The sequence below is a fragment of the Anas platyrhynchos genome, chromosome 16 (assembly GCF_047663525.1).
Source record: "Anas platyrhynchos isolate ZD024472 breed Pekin duck chromosome 16, IASCAAS_PekinDuck_T2T, whole genome shotgun sequence".
NCBI lineage: Eukaryota > Metazoa > Chordata > Aves > Anseriformes > Anatidae > Anas > Anas platyrhynchos.
The window spans coordinates 8154948-8177681 of NC_092602.1; the positions used below are offsets into that span (position 1 = coordinate 8154948).

The window sequence follows — 22734 nt, forward strand, 5'->3', positions numbered from 1 at the left end:
ATCAGCCTTTCACCTACTGTTACAGAGCAGAATACTGTGCAGCTCTCCAGCTGATAATGCATGGCTTTAGTGAGGTAAAGTACACATCCACATGCCTGTAGACCAAACTAGTGAAGCTGAAGCTTTCTCATGAACATCCAGCTAAGGTTCTAGCTTACATACAAGAACAATGCTCAACATTAGTCAATAGAAGTGTAGTTTCAAGAGCAGATGATACAGACAGCTGGTAGAATCAACTTTATTTACAGAATGTTACTGGGAAAGTGTCAAGTTAAAAAAGTATGAAAACAATCTTACAAGGACAAGCTGGTGATTGCATGTTTTACAGAGATTGTTTTATGAAAAACTACTAGGAAGTACAGGTGACCCCCAACAGATTCCACATTAGAGGCTGCAGCTTGCTATTTCTGTACAACATGGTCTCTGCTAGACTGAACCAAACCCACCACAGCATGCTGGCAATTGTTATAATACAGTCAAGTGATTTTTTTTTTCCTGCTGCTGGTTTTGCATTCAGTGAGACTTAAGAAAGAGCAAGTCTGTGACAATTCTGGTTTTGCTTTCAACTTTTTAAAAAGAGCACAATGGCCTAAGTTCAATAGAAGACATGAAAGCAGTACTAGACTTAACACAAGTGAGAAAGTGAAGTGAGGAACCATGCAGTAGAAGGATGGAAGAGAACATTTAACTGCTCAGGAAAGTGGAACAGGCTTAAAAGGAACATAGTATTTTTAAAACCAAATATACACAGTAAGATCACAAAACTACCCCCTCCTCCCCCTTTCAAGCCGCAGAACAAGACTCCAAAAGGCAAGTTTCACAGTATTTGCATCAGTAGATGCACACTAGACTTGGGACAGTTCTTGGACCTCCCCTCTCTACACATGGAAGGGAAGGCAGTATAGAACATACCACAGCTATGACAGGAGTTGAAGGGTGAGGATTCAAAGGCTCCATTTTGATGACCTTTAGTAACTTGTCTGAAGGATTAAAACAAGGAAAATACTGCAGCTAAACAATGACCAACACCAGCCCTCTTGAAAGACCTATGCCCCGTAGGCACCTACAGTCTCTTTGCTTATGGCAGACATGAAGAGCTGGCTTTATCAGTACTGTACCAGGTCCCTTCCTCAAGGCCATTTGAAGACTAAACAGTTCTCTCATGTGATGGCAAGAGTCATACACGCAAGGAATCAGACCTCTGTTACGCAGACAGCAAGATGTGGGCTTTTTACTTGGACACTAGCTACACTGAGTGCACAGTACATGACAAAAGGATGGGTTTGAGGGAGACCTAGAGGAGATGAGCAGCAAGAAAAGGCAAAGCAACTTTATCCTGTTCACTCACACTTAGGATATGCAACTTTAATCTTAAAGAAAGTCCCACATGTACAATGGAGAAAGATCCAAACCATAGGCACAACTAAAGCTCAGCTGTTATCAGCTACTCTTATGTACAGCTGTATAGATTCAAAAAAGCTATTCTATGTGTATATATACAAAAGATTGTTTATACATAAGTCTGTACACAAGGGTCTATACATTTAGTTTTCTGCAGGAGGAATCCATAGCTGCTACCTCTACACTAGAGAATATCAGCACTTCATTCACATATCTTACAAAAACAAAAAATAGACACTTCCAGAATTAAACTGGCTTTGTCTTGCATCTAAATTTCTTCAGGCTTCACTATTCAAGCCATAATGGATCCTTTAGTCTTGATGCAGACATGAGACCAGGACAGGTGCCATGTGCTTTAGTCTCTCAAAAAGAAATTTTGCACAGAGTGCTAAAAATAAAAGCCCCAAAAAACAAAGAGGTGAAGTCCTGACTATGGACATTTTTATCCAGTCTAAAGAATCACAAGTGTCCCACCCAGTGGTCACTTCACTGCCGATATTCCAGTTCATCTACACTGATGACTTTGGATGGCATAGAAGGGAGAGGCTGCTGCAAGACATCCGAACCAAACCATTTTGCAAGGCCAATAGGAGAGCCACTTCTCTGGCTGGGGCGATGGTCAAGCTGTGTGTGCCCATGAGATAATCCAGTCCGAGATGGCACGTTCTGAGGGGTTGTTTGCACACCAGCAGGTGATCCCTGTGCTCCAGTGCCTGTGGAACGTAAAGCTATTTGAGGTGGAGTAATGAGTTCACCCAATGCCAAGACTTGCCCTAGAGCAGCTATCTGCTAATGCATATTAGCAATCAGCACGTAAACTAGGACTTTTACTAATTCTGTTAGACCTGGGAAATCCAGACCCGAAGTCTTTATTCTCATCAGTACTCCCATAAACTGCCTGACACTGCCAGTTCTGGGCACAGTATCATGTAGGTTAACTGGAAAACCAGTATCAAAGAACATCTTACTTGAGGTAGGTGGGTGATCTTTCTCACCCAGCAAGGAAGGAAAGGCTGCACACGTGCTGCAAAACGCAGATCCATCAATAGCAACACATCTTGAAACTGAATGCTTCACTTGGACTTCCTTCTGGCATGAGAACCTGCAGTGGCCAAAACTACTCTGGCAATTTAGATATTCATTATCACTATTCTTGTGTAGGTATCAAAGTAGCCTCCTATTAGTCCAGCATACTGAGACAGGCCAACAAGTATACTAACTGCAACAGGCTTTTTAGCATTTTAAAAAAGTTACTCCTGTTTTGTTTTAGCTTACCTGATCTTTGTAGCTGCTGTTGCATCATCGCTAGCTGCAAAGGTGTCCCAGAGCGTGGATTTAAGATGTGATGGCTGGCTGTTGGTAATGGATAAAAAGGTTGGCCAAGGATTGGAGGAGATATTCCCTGCAAGTGAGACAGGTCCACTCCAGGAGGAAGCATACCTATTGTACAACAGTGAGGAAACTTCTTACTTAAGAGGCATTAGGACCTTAAAGCAGAACATTTACGTATTTAGATGGGCTAGAATTTATTATTTAAGAGTTCTGATATAATAGATATTTATTACTGGCCACGTTTGTTTGTACTGTTCCTAACAGAACTTGAGCCCAGTCAGGAATATACATGTATACAAAAAAAAATAATGAATTACCTGCTTGCAGTATGGGCAGATGTTGCGGATGAACCCCCTGCGCCAGCATTCTCTGGACCAGTCCTGGATGCAGTTGATGAGCAGGTCGCACAATTGGAACATGGGGAACAAGGGGTACTTGATGAACAGGACGGAGGAAAGGGCCTCCTGGTACTGGGGAGGCCATTGTAGGAGTCTTTCTGCCAGTTGATTTAGGCCTGTAGTCTTGCTCTTTGGTGCAACGATTTGCTTGAGTAAGAGGTGTGGAACATGCAGAGCGTTGCAGTGCAGGTAGTTTGGTACCTAAGGTGGGCAAAGTTTCTTGATCTGCATTCTCCACAGAACTAGACAGTAGGTTATCCGTAGCTAGAATTGAATACAACTATTATAGTCCACAGCTAGAGATTGTATCTAATGAAAACTAAAGCTAATACCTGCATTTGTTTGCTAGACTCCAGGACTAGCCAAACTTATACACATTTCCATTTTCAACAGGAAACTTCTGTCTCCTGGAACATTTTGGCCAAATTGTGTCAAAACAATAGAGAAAGAAAAAATCACACAGAAACCCTTTGATTGTAAGCTTAAGTTATGAAAGAGTTAGCAACAACTCCACCTTTATTTCCTATTTCCCTCACACTTTGAGATTTTTGAACCAGCAGCATGGATGAGTCAGTCTCAAAGCAGACAGGAGGCACAAGGGATCCTCCCCAAATGAGGCTATAACCTGGGGGTGGAGTTGTGCCAGGCATCCAGCCCTAAGCGTTTTTTCAGTGTAGAAGTGTCTGGGGGTTAGCAGCAGCCTTCTATGTCTGACATTTGCTTAGTAATATTTCATACACTGAAGCACCTCAAGAATCTACTTCCAGACTATCTAGATCACTTAAGCCTAAAATATCTTAGAACTATCTGCTTCAAGTTGAGGTAGCAGTAATAGCTAGAATGCTAAAAGAAAAAAGTTATTATGGTAAGAACTGCAAGCTTCTTCTCTGTTGCTGGTAGTACTAAAGTACAATGTCATGGCAATTGGGAACCTTAGTCCCACTGGGTCAGGCAATTGGTATTGAGCATTTCCTTTTTATAGCCACTTACATCAGTTAGGGTGACAAAATGCTTCCTTAATCTGCTACATTTAGAGGAGGTTAATTGGTCTCAGCTTTGATTGTTCAGTTAAGATGTCTCAAGAGGGCTATGAGTTGCTTGTATTCAATTACTGGTATAGAGAGAGATGGAAGTATTATTGTTAATATGCTTGTTCTTCAAGACCAGTTGCAAAAAAAAAAAAAAACAGCTCTGGCCCAGGTCTTAGTGTTACTATTGCTCATAAGTGAGGAAAAATGAAAAATGGATCTAAACCCAACACTGCTAGAAGATTGCCCTGTGGAGCACATCTCCTTCATAGCTCTAACCCTTGTTATAGGCCCGTTTCTACTCCACAAATCAAAAGCATCTTAAATTAGTGCAGGCATGTGTTGAAGCTCTTGAATTCTATTCCAAATCTCATGCATGTTATTTTAAAGCCATTACAATACCTTCATTTGGCCTCTGATTTTCATCTTTGCCATCACTGACTTTCAGTTTCCCAGAAACTGGCTCCTCTTTGCTCTTCTCCTTGCTCTCATACATCTTGCGAATCACTGAGGTAGGTGTAAAGGAAGGAGACAACTGCAGAAAGAGTTAAGAAGCCATGTCTTATTCAGTGCTGATTACTGAAGCCCCACTTTTAGTTATGGGACACCAATTCTAGCATCTTTTCCATTTAAAGCTCTTTTGAATTGGCTACTTCATGCATCCAGAAGATCACCTTATTTCATAGCTTTATTCTATCATTTAAGCAATTCTCTCCATCTAATTTTTGCCAGAGTCTAATGCCTTATTCATATGAACTCAGTGATGACAGATCTATAGAAGACTACCACCCGATTTGTGTTGTTTCCCCACCAACACTACCTAATTTTAATGGAAGCTGCTTATTTGTTAGGCAATCAGATGCAAATATTTAGTTTGTATATGTTGGCCATAAGTTGTAAGCACTTGACCAAATAATTGGGAAACTTAGATCAAAGCAACATGCCACTACATACCACTGAAAACATTTTGTTTTTGAGGCTTTTTTTAAAGCAATCCTGAAGCTCCCGGGTAATATTTCAGCCTACATTTAGTTGAGTTGTTTCAAACCTGTACTGAAGACCAGTGTTCTCTACTGTATGCACTCCAGCTTTCAGCTTGTCTTTTGAGAGCTTTGGTACCAAAATATGGGAGCCTAATTTTCCCAGTTTCCTTCCTCTGGTTTCAGAGGACTGGATCAAGGTAACATTAGTAAGGCTTCTACAGTTCTAGATAACTGACTAGTCAGAAGAAATTATTTTCCAAAGTGAAGACATCGTTAAATATCGAGTGCCATTCATGTATCGCATGGCCACTAAGATAATAAGAATATTCAGCTTCTCCTTATATCCTACTGATCATGGTTGCTACAATTAGTTACTGCAGACACCTTTACAGCTTTTCCTACAATCATTACACACTAGGTACTGACCATGCTGGTAATGGATGCTGTAGGGGCTGGAGAAGACGCATTCCCTCTATGTCCTGGTGCCGGTGATTTAGTCACGCGCTGCTGCCTGTTAAAGAGAGGACAAAGTTTAGAGGTAGTTCTACTCTTGGCACAGAATGAAAGGCGGGATTGCCTAGAACTAATACAAGCTTAAATGAGTCACTAGTATAAGTATCTTGAGAAAGGTAATACTCGATCAGTTGACAAGGTGTCCCTTACATGTTGGGGATACTCACCTGTTTCTGTAGCCATCTCTGCTTTTGTCCATCTGTGGTTTACCAAAGCCATGCTGATAGAAGTTTGCGGCCTGTATGGCTAAGTCATGTGGTAATGCTAGTCCCTCTAAAGCAGCTTGCTGTATTTCCAAGGGACTCATCTGAAAGGGAGATGTATTGAAAAAAGCTTTTAAAGGTTTACCATTATGCCTTCACAAAACATCTTCCCACTAACAGCCCTGTTTTACTGACAGAGGACAGATGTTTCAAAAGGTCTTAAGGTACTCTACGATAGGTCTAATGGCAATGAGGTTTTGAGATAGTATTAAGTTAGACTGCACCCATATGCTTGGGGTTCACTAGAACAAACAAATGTAACAGGTAATTATCTGCATATTGCAGAAACAAGATTGTTTGAGACTTCGAAATACAAGAAAAACAGATGAGTACACATTAAGCAAGAAGCATTTAAATCTAACCTGGGCAGCAACTGGGCTCATGGGCTTCCTTACACCTGGAAATGGATCACCAAGCAATTGCTGAGAACCTTGTCCAAAACCTAATGAAAAAACATTGTTACATTCAAAAGGACTAACAGATTCTCCCCCCTTGTCCCTCACACACCTAGTATTGATATATCTGCAAGTTAACCATTTTTACATTAATGACTCCTTGCGAAGATCCCCAGACTAACACTTAACAGGGAAGAGAGCTATGTCTCCTCCCTGTCACTACAAAGAGCCCAGAGGGTAGTAGCAGCCTTTTGTGATACAAGTAGCCAAGTTGTCTCTTCTTGATGATTAACCCCAGCAGGTAGCTAAACACCATCTACTCTTCCCACCTTCCAAGTCCCCCACAGGGCAGAGAAGAAAAGCGAGAAAATTTGAGTCAAGATAAAAACTGTTTAGTAAGTAAAAGGAGAAGAGAAAGAACAAAAACAATGGAAAGGCAGTCATCTACCTCCTACAGGTTGACCAATACCCAGCCAGTTCCCAAGCAAAAGACAGCTATCCTTCCTAAACTCACTCTCCCCCTTTTTATTGCTGAATACAACTTTATATGCCACAAAGCATCTCTGGTTACTTCTGGTCATCTGCATGGTTGCCTCCCCACCCATTCTCTTGGGCACACACATCTCCCATCCAATCACTGGGGTTGCAAAGTGAGAACAGACAAGGCCCTGACACCTAACACTGTTGAGCAACAGCTAAAATAATGCATATCAGCACTGGTTTGATCACCAACCTAGAACACAACACCATACTAGCTGCTACAAAAAATTAACTCCAACTCAGACTGACCTGCTACATCCTTAAGATTGGTTTCTTACACAGTAAGAGAACACGTTACTTCACACCAGAATTTACTGAGGTCTAGCTGAGAGACTTCTACATTTTTTTGGAGATAAGTTTAACGTAAGAGAAAATTAAGATGTTGTATTGTACGTACACTCAAGAGGCAGACACTGAGCTAGTTGCCCAACAACTACCAGTAAGTTTATTGTTCTGTGAAGCAGTATTTAAAGCAAACTCAAGTCTTTAAAAGAATAAAGCTTTTGTAACAAGTCTCACCAATGGGTGAAGAAGATATTCTGTGACGCAGGTAATCTGCTGAAGCAGCTCGAGTTGGAAACACCGGTGGAATAGGAGGAGAAGGTGCTCTTTGTCCCAGTAAAGAGGCTCCAGGTTCCAATCCACTTATCAGGCCACTTAAGACATTTGATGAAGCTGGTCTGGTAATAGGTGGGCCGAGAAGCTCCTAAGAAAACGTAATGGAAATGTTCAGAATATGACCCAATTACAAAAAAAAGTTATTTTACTAGACTACATGCTATGCTACTAATAGCAACTTCGAGACAGACAAAGTTGACCTACACAACTAGACAAATTCTGGATTCCCCTTGGAATTAGGCATTAGCCAAGGTTTTAGTTTTCTGGTTGTAGTTGCGATGCCGTTTCCCACAAGACTGAAATTCCATCAGTTTAGCTTTGTGAATAGGTCTCTCCTCTAACAGGGAGAGAAGTCTGACTACTGATGTTGTAACTGCCTTCAATATGTCAAACTATCTTTTTATTAGGGAAAACTATTTAAAAGCATATCAATGAGAAATACCTGTAGAATATTTTTTGACAGAGGCTGGCCTGGCATCTCTGGAGGTGACATTAAGTGGCTGTCAAGGCTCTGCTAAGGAAATGAAAGTATTATAAGCTGTAAATATGACAAGTATCATATAAATCAAGAGACAAGTCACATTTTATCTGCCAAATGAAATCCCAGCAAGAGTTAAGGGCTGAGCTGTCTTCACTGATCTTCTCTAGTCAAGACAAAGCTGAGTGCTAGACTGCACGTAAGTAGTTCAACATGCATTGTTCAAGTTTTGTTTATGAGAAATGTGTGTTCTTCACTCTCTCTCAGTAAAGGGGGATGAAGCTAACAATTGGATATAGTTAAACAGAAAAAATGCTTTAGACTTTAGACTTCTATGTTAGAAAAAAAGTATTTTAAAGTGCCAGAAGAAGCTCTTAATAGCTTCTGGGTCAAGCTGTTTAGGCAGCTAGTGGCAAGATGAATTTCATGCTGCAATCTCACAATCTAAAGCTTAGCATCATCTGTTTAATATTAATCTTCCAATTAACAATCTCAGTATTCAATTTTCTTAAACATTTTAGAACCCAGTTTAGAGTATTAGTTTGTACAGACAAAAGAAGTTCGTACCTTTTAAAACAAAAGCCACTAAAGCAAGACATCTGAGCTTCAGGTAAGTGTAATTTATACCTATACTAAACTACTTTGACACTCCTTTTAATTCCAGTGTAGAGGCAACCAGCACTAGCAAGTCTTCCATAAAGACTCCTATAAAGAACAGACTGATGTCTATTATGTGTAGACAGTACCTCTTCTACAGAGGTTTGTTTTTATTTAAAAAAGGCTCAGGCAGTATGAGTTCAAGTGTAGGCGATTTTGGACACTAATCAAAGAGCCCTCTACAGCAGGGAGTCTTTTCATCATACAGGATCTTTTCAGTGGGGGACAAGCATTTATAGTCTTCGAATATTAAGCAACTAGATATTCACACTGGTCCACTTTAAAGAATCCTCAAGAATCCAATTATTAGACTTCTTGCATAGGATTAAGAGTTGTGGGGCTTTCAGAAACTTAACGTGGAATATTAACATGGAATAAACCCCATGAACCCTGAAGTGAAGAAAATTTATTTCCTTTGGCTGGGGAAAGTGACCAAAGCACTTCTGTTTTATCATTGCTTTTCTAAGCTCTAAGGAACCTGCTTTGGCAGGGGGGTTGGACCCGATGATCTTATGAGGTCCCTTCCAACCCCTTCAATTCTGTGATTGCTTTCTTCTCCCTCCAAGCAGCAACATTCTAAATGAAAGTTAGTACTTAAAATCATGCCACTGGATCCAATCAAGCCCAACACATTATCAGAAGCATCATGTAAGGGGTTTTCACTTTGTGTCCTGTATCTTACCACAGATCCATTTACAGTTCAGCAGAGCCATCTGTTACTTACATTGACTTTGGGCTGTGAAGGTAGAGTCCCACTTGCCTTCATGCTACTGACTAGTTTGTTAAAGGCAGTCATATCACCATCTTTTTTGATCTGTCTGGAGCCAGCTATGTTCAATGGTTCCTCCACTTGCTCTGCCATAAATGGAGTAGCAATTTTTCCTTCCTGATCAACTTTCAGGCCCTTAAGCCCAGCTTCAACTTCTTCCACTGAAAGTACTACTCCTGAATGTGCTGAGAAATACAGAAGAAATACTGGTAAACCACAGCTCTGCTTAAAAAATAAGTTTCAGTTCTTGTACAGGTGCTGAGTACAAGCTGTCTGAAAACAAGGTAACAGCAAAAACCTTGTTTTCTGATATTCATACCAAGTGTCAAACCATGTCTTACCATTGTTTAGACAAGCATCCTCATACTTACATTAGAAGCGTTGTCATGCACAAATCAGGGCATGCAAGACCACAAGAATTCATTTACATTTCAACCGATTAAGTTTTCCTTACCTTTCATATATCCTGTGAGATATATACACCATTACTACATTTGACAGCGTATTAGGATTTCATCTCCTTTTAACAGAATATATTCATCTGAAAGTGACCTAATTAAGTACAACTTCCTGAATTGATCTTATAGTTCAGGAAACCAGATGGTCTTAGAGCCACAATGTAAGTGATGTCAAGCTGCCTGAAGCCATCATAGGTACACAGAATAAATACCTGGAAAAATCTTGATGCTTTGGAAAAATCAGTTGCACACATATTGGGTGTGCATGAAGTTTGAAGTAGACATTTTCTCCGAAGTTAGAGCCATTACAGAATGACAGCATAATTGGTACAAGTATTAATAAGCAGTACTTATCCCATGTATGTATACATACATACAAATTGCTATCAATGCGTGACATCAAGGTTAGACAAGTGTTATGGACCAGTTTGTTTGGCACAAGGTATGACACCTTAAGAGAAAAGAGATAGAAGCATGCTATGGGATGCTGTAGCAGTTGCTGACCCAAAGAAACAAGACTTACTGGAAATTTGGTCAAGATGGTGAGAAAAAAAGAAACAATGATTCAGACATGCAGTATGGAACATGAGAAGCATAATGTTGGTGGAGAGGAATTGGCCTAGAAACTCCATAATACTTGAGCATTTTATGGAAATATTTAACGCATAGCAGGTACTTTTAGAGAATGAATAGAAGCTTCCACATAGTTTTTTCATCCTTGTTTTGTGAGGATCAAAATTTAGGAAGTTTTTAGTAGGAAAGTCAGACCAAGCAGAACATAGAAAAGACTTGTAGCTTGATTTAAGTCAAATTAAGAAAAGCTTTTCAATGTATTAAAACAATTCCTATTCCCAAAGCGGATGCTTAGGTGTATTTGCAGTTCTTGGATGATTTTATACCCTGTCAGTCCACACAAATCATGGAATAACATTACATTTTGTTCAGTCCATTTCACATGGCAATACATGCTGTTTGCCAAAAAAGAAACTAACATGGAATTAGACCTTGAGATTTCAAAGAGAACACATGCTATTTACCATCCATGCATGCTACAGTCTCAAACATGCAAGTCCGTAACTTGGAGGCGCTCTTCAATAAAGTTTAAGTCAGCCCTGAACTCAATTTAGAATTCACTTTTGCTGGCAATTTGCTGTTCTAACAGAAGAAGTTCCCTGTAATGCCATGATTCTATACAAGTTAACATTACAGAGCCAAATCTGTTCTTGCGTTTTAGCTCTACATTAATTTATTAGAACACTGAATCAGCAATCTTCTTGCTGTTCAAGTACTAGCAAAAGTCTTGAGAAGTTTGATTTTACAGTGCACATTTAAATACTGATACCATGAAGTGATTGTTCATCTTTTCAGATACTGATACTTAATGAATGTGATACATTATAGATGCTTGCAAGAATGACTTAAAATGCAAGTTTTTGGTTAACCAAAGTTTAGATACCAAAGTTTCAGAACTGATATTACCAGTACCCAATAGGAAAAAAAAGTACACAAAGGCCAGAGACAAAGCTGGAAACCCAGCTCAAGACTTGTATCGTAACTGGCCAGTAAAATGGTTTGATAGGAGTCCTGATGTCATCCTGTGAGTAGGATGAGAAGAATCAGTGATGACAATGACTTAACTGAGACTTGCTGAGTATTTGATCTGTAGTGTCAGTAAACGTATAGTACTTCCTACTTCTGGACTCAACAGTAGATGTTTCCAGAATACCAAGCCTCTTGGTTTGAGATACTGCACAACAAGAACTCCACAATATCTGAAGAGGCACTTACTGCTCTCTCTAAGCTTTTCCTTGTTGGCTGAAAGACTTGAGAGAAGAGGTTTTAAGTCCACTTTGGCTTTCTGTAGCATTTCTAAGATGTCCACTTTGTTTTCAGAGTGGTCTTCCAATGGAATGGGAGCAAAGTAGTTTCCAGAATTCTGGCCAGGGGAGAGAATGGCTTGCTCTAGACCTGAAACAGCAAAACCAGGAGCACTGCCACATCAGTTTACCAACCCAATGTCTCAAGATGAACATACACTGGTAACCAAGTTCAATATGTCAATGAGATGTTATGCCTTACATCCCCTGCCCGAGATCAGCTGGAGAGCCATCATGAGCATGACAAGAACACTTACAAAAAAGTAATTCATAGCTGCTTACTCAAGAGCTTCCAAAAGAACAGCAAGTGCTTGAACTGTGGGAGAATTCACTATCCTAGAGCTCTGTCATATTATTAAAGAAGTAGAAAGGAAGATGGAAGAAGAATATCTGACCTTGCATTGTCCTACAGTCTTACCTGCCAGCCTCTCCAGTTCCTCATGTGGTGTAGATCTCAAGCTGCTTGACCGACTTCCAGAACGACTAGGATTAGAAAACCACCTGCTGAACCTGCTGGCAGACACTGAACCTTCCCCCAGCACATCTTCTATCATCTAGATTGGGGGAAAATAACAGAAGCAAAATAAGATCTTTGAGAAGCTTTACTGTGAAACCAAGGTATTATTGCTATAGACAACTAGATTGTGCTCTTGCAGTTTATAAGCTTTGACCTGCTTTTTCCTTCCCAAATATAGTAACACTTGTGTAATTAGCGCTGGCAAAACCCATCATATATCTTTTATAGTTTTAATCTGAAAAAATCTTTGGTATAACTGAAACAGCAGAGCATCCAACAGCTACAACTATGACATTTTAAAGTGGATGCGTGAGAAAAGCAGGAGCATCTGCCACAAGTAATAGAACGAATTATAACAGCCTAGTAATTCTGAAAGTCAAATGACTAGGTAAGGACCAGTCTTGGTCTCTATCACTATACACAAGCTAGTCTTAATTAGCTGAGCTTTCTGCAACCATGACTGAATTCAGTTCCAGCACAGTCAAAGAACAGTGCCTTAAATGCAGTGTAGACACTTCTCCCCAGCTTGGGAGTATCCCCCAAGGGGTGAGGTGGAAGGCCAGCAGCTAAGAGCTACCTGCTTGCACTTCACATGCTGAACCACTCTGACTAAAGGGGTTGCATTCTTCAAGTCAAAGAACCCTGCACCACCAGCTTAATGGCAGCCAGCACCTCCTCCCTTCAGGCTGACTCAAGTTCACTCAACAGTACTCAATTGAGCTGGTCTGTCAGAAGTCACTACCACAGTGACTGCTTGCTTCTTCACTAGTCACTACAAGTGCTTTAAGAGCAGTGCATTCTAAGATTTTAAAGTAGAACGTGGCCTACCTTGCAAGAGACTCCAGTTAAAAGTGGACCCAAGTGCAATTTTACCATACAGCATGTTTACTTTAAGCTATACATAGGAGTAATAGTTTTTCTCTTCCAATCTGCTTTCTCTGATAAATGGTGTTGAGCACCACTTGTTTAACAGCAAAAAAAAGATAGCATTGACCCACTTCATTTTGATGAAAGAAAATCTGTCTAAGATGCTTATTTTGGATCTTTATTTCTCCTTTCTTTTGGTTACCACTAATCAGCTTGTTTGCCTCACACATTTCCTTTGGAGATGGAGCTAGTCTCAGAGATAACATTTGGAAGTTGTTTGGAAGTAACACCCTAATGATTCAGAACTAAATTTTTGGAAGTTGATTTTGGACTTCCACACTGCCTTAAGTAACTTTCAAAGCAAGAAGTTTTAGCTACCACTGAATACAGCAGAAGTCAGAACTGTTTCTCACAAGTACATCCACTTAAAAAAAAACAAACAACAAAACTCACTGAAGCCAGGCCAGGAACACTTTTATCCAAGTTAAAAAACTCATTGAAGTCAAACTCTCCTGGAGCTGGTTCTTGTAAGACAGCTTCCCTAGGAACTTCTTGATCTGCTGGAGTTTCATTGGCAATGACAGTTTGCACTTCATCTTCTTCTGCCACTCCACCATTGCATTCAATCCCTTAAAAAGAAAAATCAAATAATTGCTGAGTCATTGAACTTACCTATATCCTGTAGGAGAAGTGCCTAGCAGGCAATATGTTTGCCTAGCAATTACAAGCATAGGACTAAAGAAGTTTAGCCACCTATGGGATACTTCCTCAGCAGTTCTGTACCAGTTGGGTCACCTAATCTTGAGAAAGAAGACAGAGAGCAATGAGGTTTCTTCCTGATGAGAAGAATGTGCTGATGTCTTTGCCCTGGTAATCAATGACAAGATGCATGGAACAGCACAAAGCTGAGGTTCAGATTGGACATTACAGAAGAGCTTCTTCACCACAGGAGTGGTGAAACATTGAAACAAGCTTCCTACAGAGGTGGTTGATGTCCTGTACCTGTCAGTGTTTGAGGCGTTTCAATAATGCTCATTAATGTGCTTCACTTTTGGTTAGCCCTGAAGTTGTGAGGCAGTTGGACTAGATGATTTTTGAAGGTCCCTTCCAATTGAAGAATTCTGTAAAACGCTGGCTGCAGTCTACTACAAAAGTAACTACAATCCACTGGATTTCAGGTCAGGTACAGAGCTTCTAGTCTGTAACTAAGACTACCTACTCCAAAACATGGAAGTGAGAATTACAATTGAACCAGTAATTAACCATCCTGAGCAACCAAGGAAGATACATAGATTAGACATCAGACCTTATGTCACACCAAGCAGGCAAGCAGATACAGCTGTCATATATATAGCATGTTAATAGCCACAGCTGTTTCTTGATGAATCCTTGGCAGCTCCTACTTTCTCCCTTGAAACCCCAGAAACCAGACTCCCTGGAAGCTGGTACTTGACAAGAGCTGTCTTAATACTGTCAAGATATGACCAGTATTACTCCTACTCCACCAGCAGGAGCAGAGCACATACAAAAGTTTACCAAGCTCACACAGGCGCTGCAAGAGAGCTGTAACATGACTACAAACAAACCTAGTGTGGAACTGTGTATTCACTTAAGTAAAATGTAGTACAATTTAAATCCAAACAGTTTATTTTGCCCACCGGTGCAATTTCTAGCATTAAGAAACCATCTCTTTAGTGTTTAGCAGCCAACCAAATATAGAAGTGGACAAAACATTATTAGTAGCCTATGAATTCCTGGTATGACTCAATACCAATTTTACCCCTTTTTCTCCCCCAGCTTTTCAGCTCTGCCTTTCAGATGGCCAATACCTTTAAGTGATACAATATTATTTCCCAACAAAAAGATCACTCAAGCCTTGTCTTTTGCTTCAGGATGATTAAAAGCAATGTGAGTTTAAGACAGAAGTTGAATCACCTCTATATCCAGCAATACACAATACTACCAGAGAAGCAAAGCTTCTGTAAAGTTTGCCATTACCTTCTTTTAGTGAGGCTGTGCGTCGTCTCGTACGTTTTCTCCCTTTGTGATCTTCCTCCAAAATTTTATCATCAAAGCCTGTGAGCTCAATAGTTTCAGACTGACTTGTAGGACCAGCAGAGAACCACTCAGGTTCCTCTTCAGTATAAGAGTCATTCCGTCTCCGCTCCCCAAAGACACGTTTGCTGTCACCAAATTCCCTCTGAAGTAGAATATTAAAAATATTAACCATTGAATACAGTTTCAAAGCATTCTTCCCTGACCTCCAAAGCAAACACCACCTTACATGCTCTTTTAAGGTATGCATTCAGCATGCTCCAGAAGCATTTCAATTTTAAACTTTGTGTTATGAAGCGGGAATTCAACTGAAGGTTTAATTTGTTTTCATAAGAAGAATGGCTTAAATCATGAAAAGCTTCTATCTGCTGAAGCTAAGGACAGTGCTTGCTGACAACAGCTAGGTCAAGAACCATGAATTATTAGACTACACAGTATCTAATAAATCTAGCATGAGGTTTGCAGAATACACAGAATTGGATGTACCACAGTTAATCTGTCAGAAGGATTGAGAACAGTTTTTGAAGCTCTCAGTGCTCAGCCTTTGGACCATAACAGTGCTTCTAAGAAGAAATAGCCTATTTGTGGGGAACACTTTACTGTAATGTAGTTAATCTGCCTCTGCTTTTAGTGCAGAGTGTCCAAAAACTAATTTAATAGGTAATCAGAAAAAGAAAGAACAAACCCTGAAGCGTTTATCTTTGTAGTCCCTGTCACGATCTCTGTCTCTTGCATCTCTAGAATCACGTATGTCTTTATCACCACCCCGGTGGTCTTTATCAAAGTTGCGAGAAGAGATAATTCTTCCACTGCCAATCCTCCGGCCACCAATAACACGGACACCATCATTTTCTTTTTCTAATGGGCTGCCTGATCGACGTGAGCTAACAGCTGCAGTTACATGACAGCCACCTCCAAAGCTTCGTCTTTGTGGACTTAAGACTACATCCAAGTCATCTTCTTTCACTCGCTCTCTTGGATCTACAAATCAAAGATCACATAAAGACCATGTATTTGGTAAACAAAAGCTAGTTATCAGTAGAATAGCCTTCCATTCCACAATCTTGCTGCCAATCCAGAGGTTTTTGAAGAAAAATACACATGATTTACTTCTGTGAGGCTAATTAAGCCAGACACCACAGAAAAAATGAAAGTTACAGTTGGATACTGAAGAAACATTGCTCTGTCACCTATGAAGTACATGCTTGTTCCCATCTAGACCTCCTAAGTACTTAATATTGAAGCACAGGGAAGTAACCCCCCTGCAATTGCACAACTATGTGTATTTAGTATTATATAGCAAGAATAGTATGATAAAACAACTGGCTGCTATGTTTCTTATCTTAGATAGGTTACCAGAATACTGAGAACAAGGTTATACTGAGAACCACCAAGATTTCCTTGATCCTTATTTTATGTAATTTTTATGTAATTGATTTTCAGAGACTGTTTTGTCTTATTTATGTTACCCCCAAGGAAAAGTTTTGTCAAGAGCTTACGTTTGATTTGGAGTCCTGTGCTGTAAGAATGCACTTACCTACTATCCTACGCATAAGAGAAGTCCGATCTGAATCCAAATCTTTTTTAAAGCTTTCCACTGGTGAAGTTCTTCCTGAAGTTGGATATAAAGATGCATGCCACTTCTCTGGATCCCAGACGCCATCACTACAAAAATAAAGTTACAAGATTGTCTACTACTTGTAGTGTAAGAAATACATCTTATTACTACTGCTGCTGAAAACCAGAATTTGCTCACTAGTGATCAGTACAAATGAGATGCATCTCCTATATCCAGCTTCTAAGTCTGACTTATACTTTATGACCTCATACATGGTATTCTGGATCATTTTTGGAAGCATAAGGAAGTACATAGTATATATTGCATTGTAGAAGGGACAACATATGTTCCGCTAGGTATCAGTGAAGTTTGCCTGGTACACTGATAAAAATAACTCAAGTAGATCAAATGTCTCTGTTCTTAGGCATTCTGAAGGTTCTCCTACTTGTACAATAAAACCTGATATTATAGATCCTGCTGTTTAGCAAACTTACTTATAATCACAAGCCTAGAACATTCTCATTTTAATTTTTAGATGAGGTGAACAGTCAACATGGAAGAGTAATCCATCAAGCAAATCAGCTTGTTAAAACAAGCCTGTTAGTGCTATGCATCCATCTATATTCTTAGTAGCATTTTAATAAAACTGAGGACAGCGCTAGAACCATGCTGAAGCATGGATTTTGCATGCTTGCAAGACTTGTATTGTGTGAAGTTATTTTCTGCTGGATCTTGTTAGAACTTTTTCAAAGCACAACACTCCCTGAAGCATTCATTTTTTCCCTACTAGATCAGTACTTCTGAAAATCCTTTAGTATACTTGCATTGAAATCAGTAACTTCTCAGCTAAAACTTCTTGCTATTTAAACTTCTGTTTTAGAATAGATGCCTATAGTTTTTTGTATAATCAAGAAAATACCTGTCATATTTTTCAGATAGACAAGAAGGTCTTTGCTTAGAGTAGGGACGCTCTTTAATATCCAGCAGTTCCTCCTAGAAAAAGGAAGAAGTTAGCTCCAATGTTCACCTGGACAAAATTCAAGTGACCCAAAATATCTGTTCCAGACTGCCTGTTCAATCTAGTTTGACAACCCCAGATTCTCAACATGTTTTTATTTCCTGTTAAATACTACAGTGAAAAGTTGACATTAGACAGTTTATTTTGCCACTAAGCAAACCATCTCAGGCAATATAGTAACCCTTTAATCAGAACTATAGATCCCACCTCCCATTACTTCTATCTACAAAACTGGAGACAATGTAATGGCTGCTTGAGAATCAGGAATGAGACTAAGCTATAACACTGATATTTTGTAGAACAAGTGACTGACTCATATCAACACAGAAGAAATATCTGAGTGATTCAAATGTCCAAGGAATATTTTACTGGTGAAACATTAGAACAGTTAAGTATTTTTTTGTGAAAGCATTTATACAAGTCAGCATAGGACTTACAGAAACAGATCTTAAACTTAGTTCTAAGCAGTTTAGCACCAGAAGGACTCTGTTTCTGAAGAAAGTCTGAAAACCAAAAATCAGTCTTAAGCAACAAAAGTCAGTAGAACAGCACTGTAGTGGCAGTGCCTAGCAAGTGATTCACATTTTCATCCCATGTCTACTCCATATTAGATGAAGAACCAAGTCTGCTTTTAATCTAAGGAACAAACTCTTAATATTCACTTATTTGAAGCACTAAGCCTTACTAGGTGACGTTCAATCCTCATTAACAATTGAGGGGCTGCTCACATCATACATGTTTACTTCCCCATTTCCCTCTACAGTTCAACTTACAAGACAGACTTAATTGATATTGGAGCTAGTAAGTTTAAGACAGCTTAAGACAGCACTAAACACAGCAATCTTCATTCCATCTAAGATTCAGGTAGTAAAAAAAAAACAAACATTACACAACAGCAGTTACTGAAGTAGATCTGGAAATTCCAGCCAAGCTTGCCATTTCTGACCATCACCCAATTCCAAAATATCACATATAGCCACTCTACCCAACACCAAATTGGTGCTGAATTGTTATTTTGGTTTTCTTTCTGCCAGCTTCCAAATCTAGTCCTTAGTTTACTACTGCACATTCCTAATTATTTAATGTAGGCTAGCAATTTACTATTTAACTAGAGTTTGCCACATTTAAAAAAGCATTATAACAGTGTTATTACCAATTCTTTGACTTATAAGCTTGGTTGTAGTAAAGATGCACATTTCTAATTAAATTTACTCATCTTCCTTACATTACCTTTCTTCAATCTGCCTCACTCCTGGCCGTACTGAACTGATTCAGAGCTGTGCAGAAATTGGTGGAAAGCAGGAAGGATAAAGAGATCCTAACAGCAGATAACATATCAGCCAAACAGAAGAAGGGAATCTCTCTACTATTCTCCTGAGATTACAGTATTTGAACAAAAGCTTTCACACAACTACCTCCACAACTAAAATCAGTTCACTAGCTACGTGCACTTGATACTTGAAAGATTCCAGGTGAAGCTTGGTAGCTGAACAACACCTTAACATGCACACAAATTTCCTCCCTGCCTTCAGCATCAGCCAGGTCTTCAGCAAAAAAAATAAAACTATTTTTCTTAGAAAGATCAGACAGCCAGGACAGCAAATGTTTAAATAAAAAGACTGGCCTTCCTGCTCACAGCCTCCCAAAATAAACCTTGATATACAAGGAAAATCAACCTTGTAATGCTATCACGTAAGTATTAACAGCACGGTCCATTACCAGACTTGGAAATTTACTATTTTGTTGGCCACGAGAGGGAGTCCAAAGACTTCCAATCAGAATTTATTGCAACTTTTCTATTGAAGTGAGGAGTGTTTGAATTGTTTCTTGGCTTTCATTTATGAGCTGTGCACCCGTGGAGCAACAGCTTCCAAAAAGCTAGAAGAAACAGCCTGGAATACATAACATTTTCTCATAAGAGTAAATGAATGTTGCTGCCACAGCATGGTTTATTTTGTTTCTTCTGTTCTGCTTCAAAAAAAATAAAAATTCTCACAGTACTACTTTTAAGGAGGTGGAAGAAAGGGGGTTTTACCTGTTAAACAGTTCTATTCAAGCAATTTACAAGGATTTGGTGTGAACCGATTGTTGTCCTACCAGTAGTAGGTTAATATAAATTGTTAAAAGAACTCAGTCCTCACTCCAAACCAGCAGTACATGTCCTGAAGCAGTGTTCCTCCCACCCTTAAATGGTATGGAACTGGATCATGTGAAAGTGGCTTATGATGTTGATTACATGATCAGGTGTATTTAAGTTATTATGCTTAAGAAAGAGTCTTAATATGACTCAGATACTTTAATAGATTGTTTTCTAGTGTTTATTCATATTCATTTGCAACTCCTTGGAAACCAATAACTAAAGGAGACCTTTATTAGAGCTTTCTGACACTAATTCTCCAGCTTTTATCCTGATCAGAACTACAGTTCAGTTACTGAATCCACAACTGCATCACTTCCTTTGTACACTTACCACCAGCACTAACTGAACACAGACCAAAAAGCAGTCAGAATTTGAACCTGCACTCCTCTTGAAAGGAGCTGAGCAAAATCTGTGAAGACAGATATTGATTTGTCCAACAGTGAAAGTATTAAGACACCACCTCTCCTCCATTTCAGGGTTAACTAAAAGTTCAGAACCATACTACACATGGCATCTTAGAAGGCTAAGATGCACACCTTTTTTAAGAGGGAGAGAATTGGAGAGGCATGCTGTTCCCACGTAAGTTTTGCCTGTTCTAAAGTACTTGGCTTATTGTTGATGCCTAGTCAAAACAAGCTAGCTCTGCTATCTCAGCAGAGCAGTCACAATGATAATTTTCTTCTTAAAAAAACCCAACCTACTAGGACACTAACAGTTCAGAATTCCTCAAGCAAGATAACACAATCAGCAACAGCACACTGTTTCATTCTGTTCCACACTTCAAGCCATTTGTTGTAAAGTGTCTCAATAGATTTCTACACAAAGCAATAACCACCTGTTCCCACAGCTTGCAGCAACAGGAAAGTCCATCATCATTAAAAAGTTTTCTAAAACCATGCTTCAGCAAACAAAATTTGAATCTTAAATGCCACAGTATATCAAACTTCCTCAGGGCTGAAAGGATCTTTATTTGCAAGTTACTCACTTAGGTATATGCATGAGGGGAAAAACAATAATTACCACAGGTGAACTACAGCACCTGTGTTAAAGTTTTTAACATTAAGGACTGGTTGGATTCATAGGTGTTTAGGCTTCCAACACTCAAATATGAACAACTTTAAGACTATGAAAAGCATCTCAGACACATGCTAAAGCTGCTGATAAGATCTGGTGTGCTGTATGTTCCAAGGAAGTGGCATCTACTTTAAGGAAACATTTTGGTCAGCTTCTTAAATGAACATTGCTGAAAGTCCAACTAAGACTATGAAATGCAAGTGCTCAGGAAAGCTCGTAGGACAACATACTTCAGCTGCTATCATAACCTCCCAAGCAAATGCTCTGAGGTGCCTGGCTATTAAAATAAGGTGGTGGGAAGCAAAAGCATATCAAGGACAGGGTTGTGGGTTGTACAGCTACCCCACATTTAACAAGTTGCTCGTTTTATATTATCTGGCAAATCCTAATCCATGCAAAGGCTTCTCAGAATTCACCCTACTGCTCCCACCTCACAGAAACCTCTGCTCCCCCTTTATTTCTGAGACCAACAGCTCTATATACATCTCTTAAAAGAAAAAGAGAAACAGCTTACTTTTGTGTAACGATGCGGGTATTTTGTCGCAGTTCTATTCAACTCCAGGAAAGCATCACCATTTTCAGCTTCCGTTGTGCCTCCTTTTTTATCCATGGCTACTTCCAAGCCTTTGACCATGGACCTAATTAAAACAAACAAACCATCAGGCTGAGACACCCGCTTCCAGCAGACACACTTTTCTCCCCGTTCAGGAAGATCCTAAGCACTTAAACGCACCGAATAAACACACCACCACCCCCAACCTGTAGCTGCACCCCCTACAACATTCACCGTGCTCCCGGAGCCCAGCCCAGCCCTGCCCCACGGCGTTACCACCGCGAAGGTCCCGGGGAAGCAGCACAGCGGCACCCGGGACAGCCGAACGGCGGCCCCCCGGTGCGGGCAGCGCGGCCCAGGCCCTGTCCCGGGACAGCGGCGCGGCGGGGGCAGGTGACTCAGCGGATCCTCACCTGCCGCGTCCCGGGGCCGTCCCCCCGCTCCTCACCGCGCCGGGCCTCCCGCCGGCAGCTCCCCTCCGCTCCAGGCCTCAGCGCCGCCCGCGGCGTTTCCTGCTCCCGGCCACCGGCTCCGCTCCCCCCCTCACGCAGCCCGGCGGCGCCGTGCTCGCTCCCCACCCCCCTTCCTCCTTCCTTCTCCTCCTCCTCCTCCTCTTCCACCACCGCCTCAGGCGCCCCGGGCCGGCGCCGTCCTCCCGCCCGCCTCCGCTCCCCTCACGCGGCCCCGGCCCCTCGCGCGCCCTCTCAGCTCCTCGCCCGCCTCTGGCTCCCCTCAGCCGCCGTAACCGGGGCCTTCCGCCGCCCGCCCCGCACCCATTTAACGCCCGGCGCGCAGGCGCGGAGCCGCGGGCTGGCGGCGAGGCTCCCCCGCGCGGCGCCTGACTGGAAAAAAAAGCGCTGAAAGGAGCGGGGCCGCGCCGCCAAGCCGCTCGGTGCGGTGCCTCGCCGCCAGCCCCGCCGGGCAGCCGCCGCTTGGCCGCTGCGGTGCGTGAGGGAGCCCGCGGGGAGCGCCGAGGGCCTGCAGGCGCTGAGGGAGGGCAGCCCCGGGGAGGGGGGGGCGGGCAGCGGCCGGGCTGCGGCGTGAGGGGAGGGCGGGAAGCGGGGACGGGGCCGGTCAGGCAGACGCGGCTCCGGGCTCCGTCAGCACCGGGTCCCCGTCAGTCACGGCTCCGGGTCCCTGTCAGTCAGCGCCCCGCGTCCCTGTCAGCCCCGGTGCCAGCCCCCGGCCGCCGAGAGGAGGGGCGCAGACCCGCGGAGCCGGGTGAATAAAAGCGGGGCTGCG

At 41.3% G+C, this 22734-nt stretch overlaps 2 protein-coding genes across 10 annotated transcripts in view; one reads left to right on the plus strand and one right to left on the minus strand.

Moving 5' to 3' along the window:
* Positions 1-222: 222 nt before the first annotated feature.
* EIF4ENIF1 (eukaryotic translation initiation factor 4E nuclear import factor 1) lies at positions 223-22157 on the minus strand. Of its 6 annotated transcripts, XR_011803710.1 has the most exons (20): positions 21906-22157; positions 21454-21577; positions 17627-17700; positions 16687-16814; positions 15835-16130; positions 15093-15294; positions 13548-13723; positions 12129-12264; positions 11622-11801; positions 9331-9560; positions 7914-7985; positions 7373-7559; positions 6281-6360; positions 5823-5962; positions 5569-5653; positions 4562-4694; positions 3051-3395; positions 2677-2841; positions 2370-2518; positions 1974-2114 (listed from the first exon to the last, which is right to left on the minus strand). XR_011803710.1 is itself a non-coding variant. In XM_072024179.1 (19 exons), exons 2-19 carry the CDS (start codon positions 21571-21573, stop codon positions 1888-1890), a joined length of 2910 nt encoding a protein of 969 aa, XP_071880280.1. In that variant the 5' UTR covers positions 21574-21577; positions 21906-22157; the 3' UTR covers positions 223-1887. The 6 variants fall into 6 exon arrangements, 5 of the variants coding, with proteins under 5 accessions (XP_071880280.1, XP_027325521.1, XP_027325522.1 ...); XM_072024179.1 differs by lacking the exon at positions 2370-2518 and having other exon boundaries at positions 223-2114; positions 3051-3332; positions 7914-7982; XM_027469720.3 differs by lacking the exon at positions 2370-2518 and having other exon boundaries at positions 223-2114; positions 7914-7982.
* Positions 22158-22307: 150 nt separating this feature from the next.
* The window catches only part of SFI1 (SFI1 centrin binding protein), a 34995-nt gene continuing 34568 nt past the window's right edge, over positions 22308-22734 (plus strand). For 2 of the 4 annotated variants that reach the window (XM_072024172.1, XM_072024175.1), the window contains exon 1: positions 22308-22436. The gene's annotated coding sequence lies outside the window, so the exon portion shown is untranslated. Of the gene's footprint in view, positions 22437-22525; positions 22714-22734 lie in introns of those variants that run through there. The other 2 variants (XM_072024171.1, XM_072024176.1) reach the window with 1 other exon arrangement.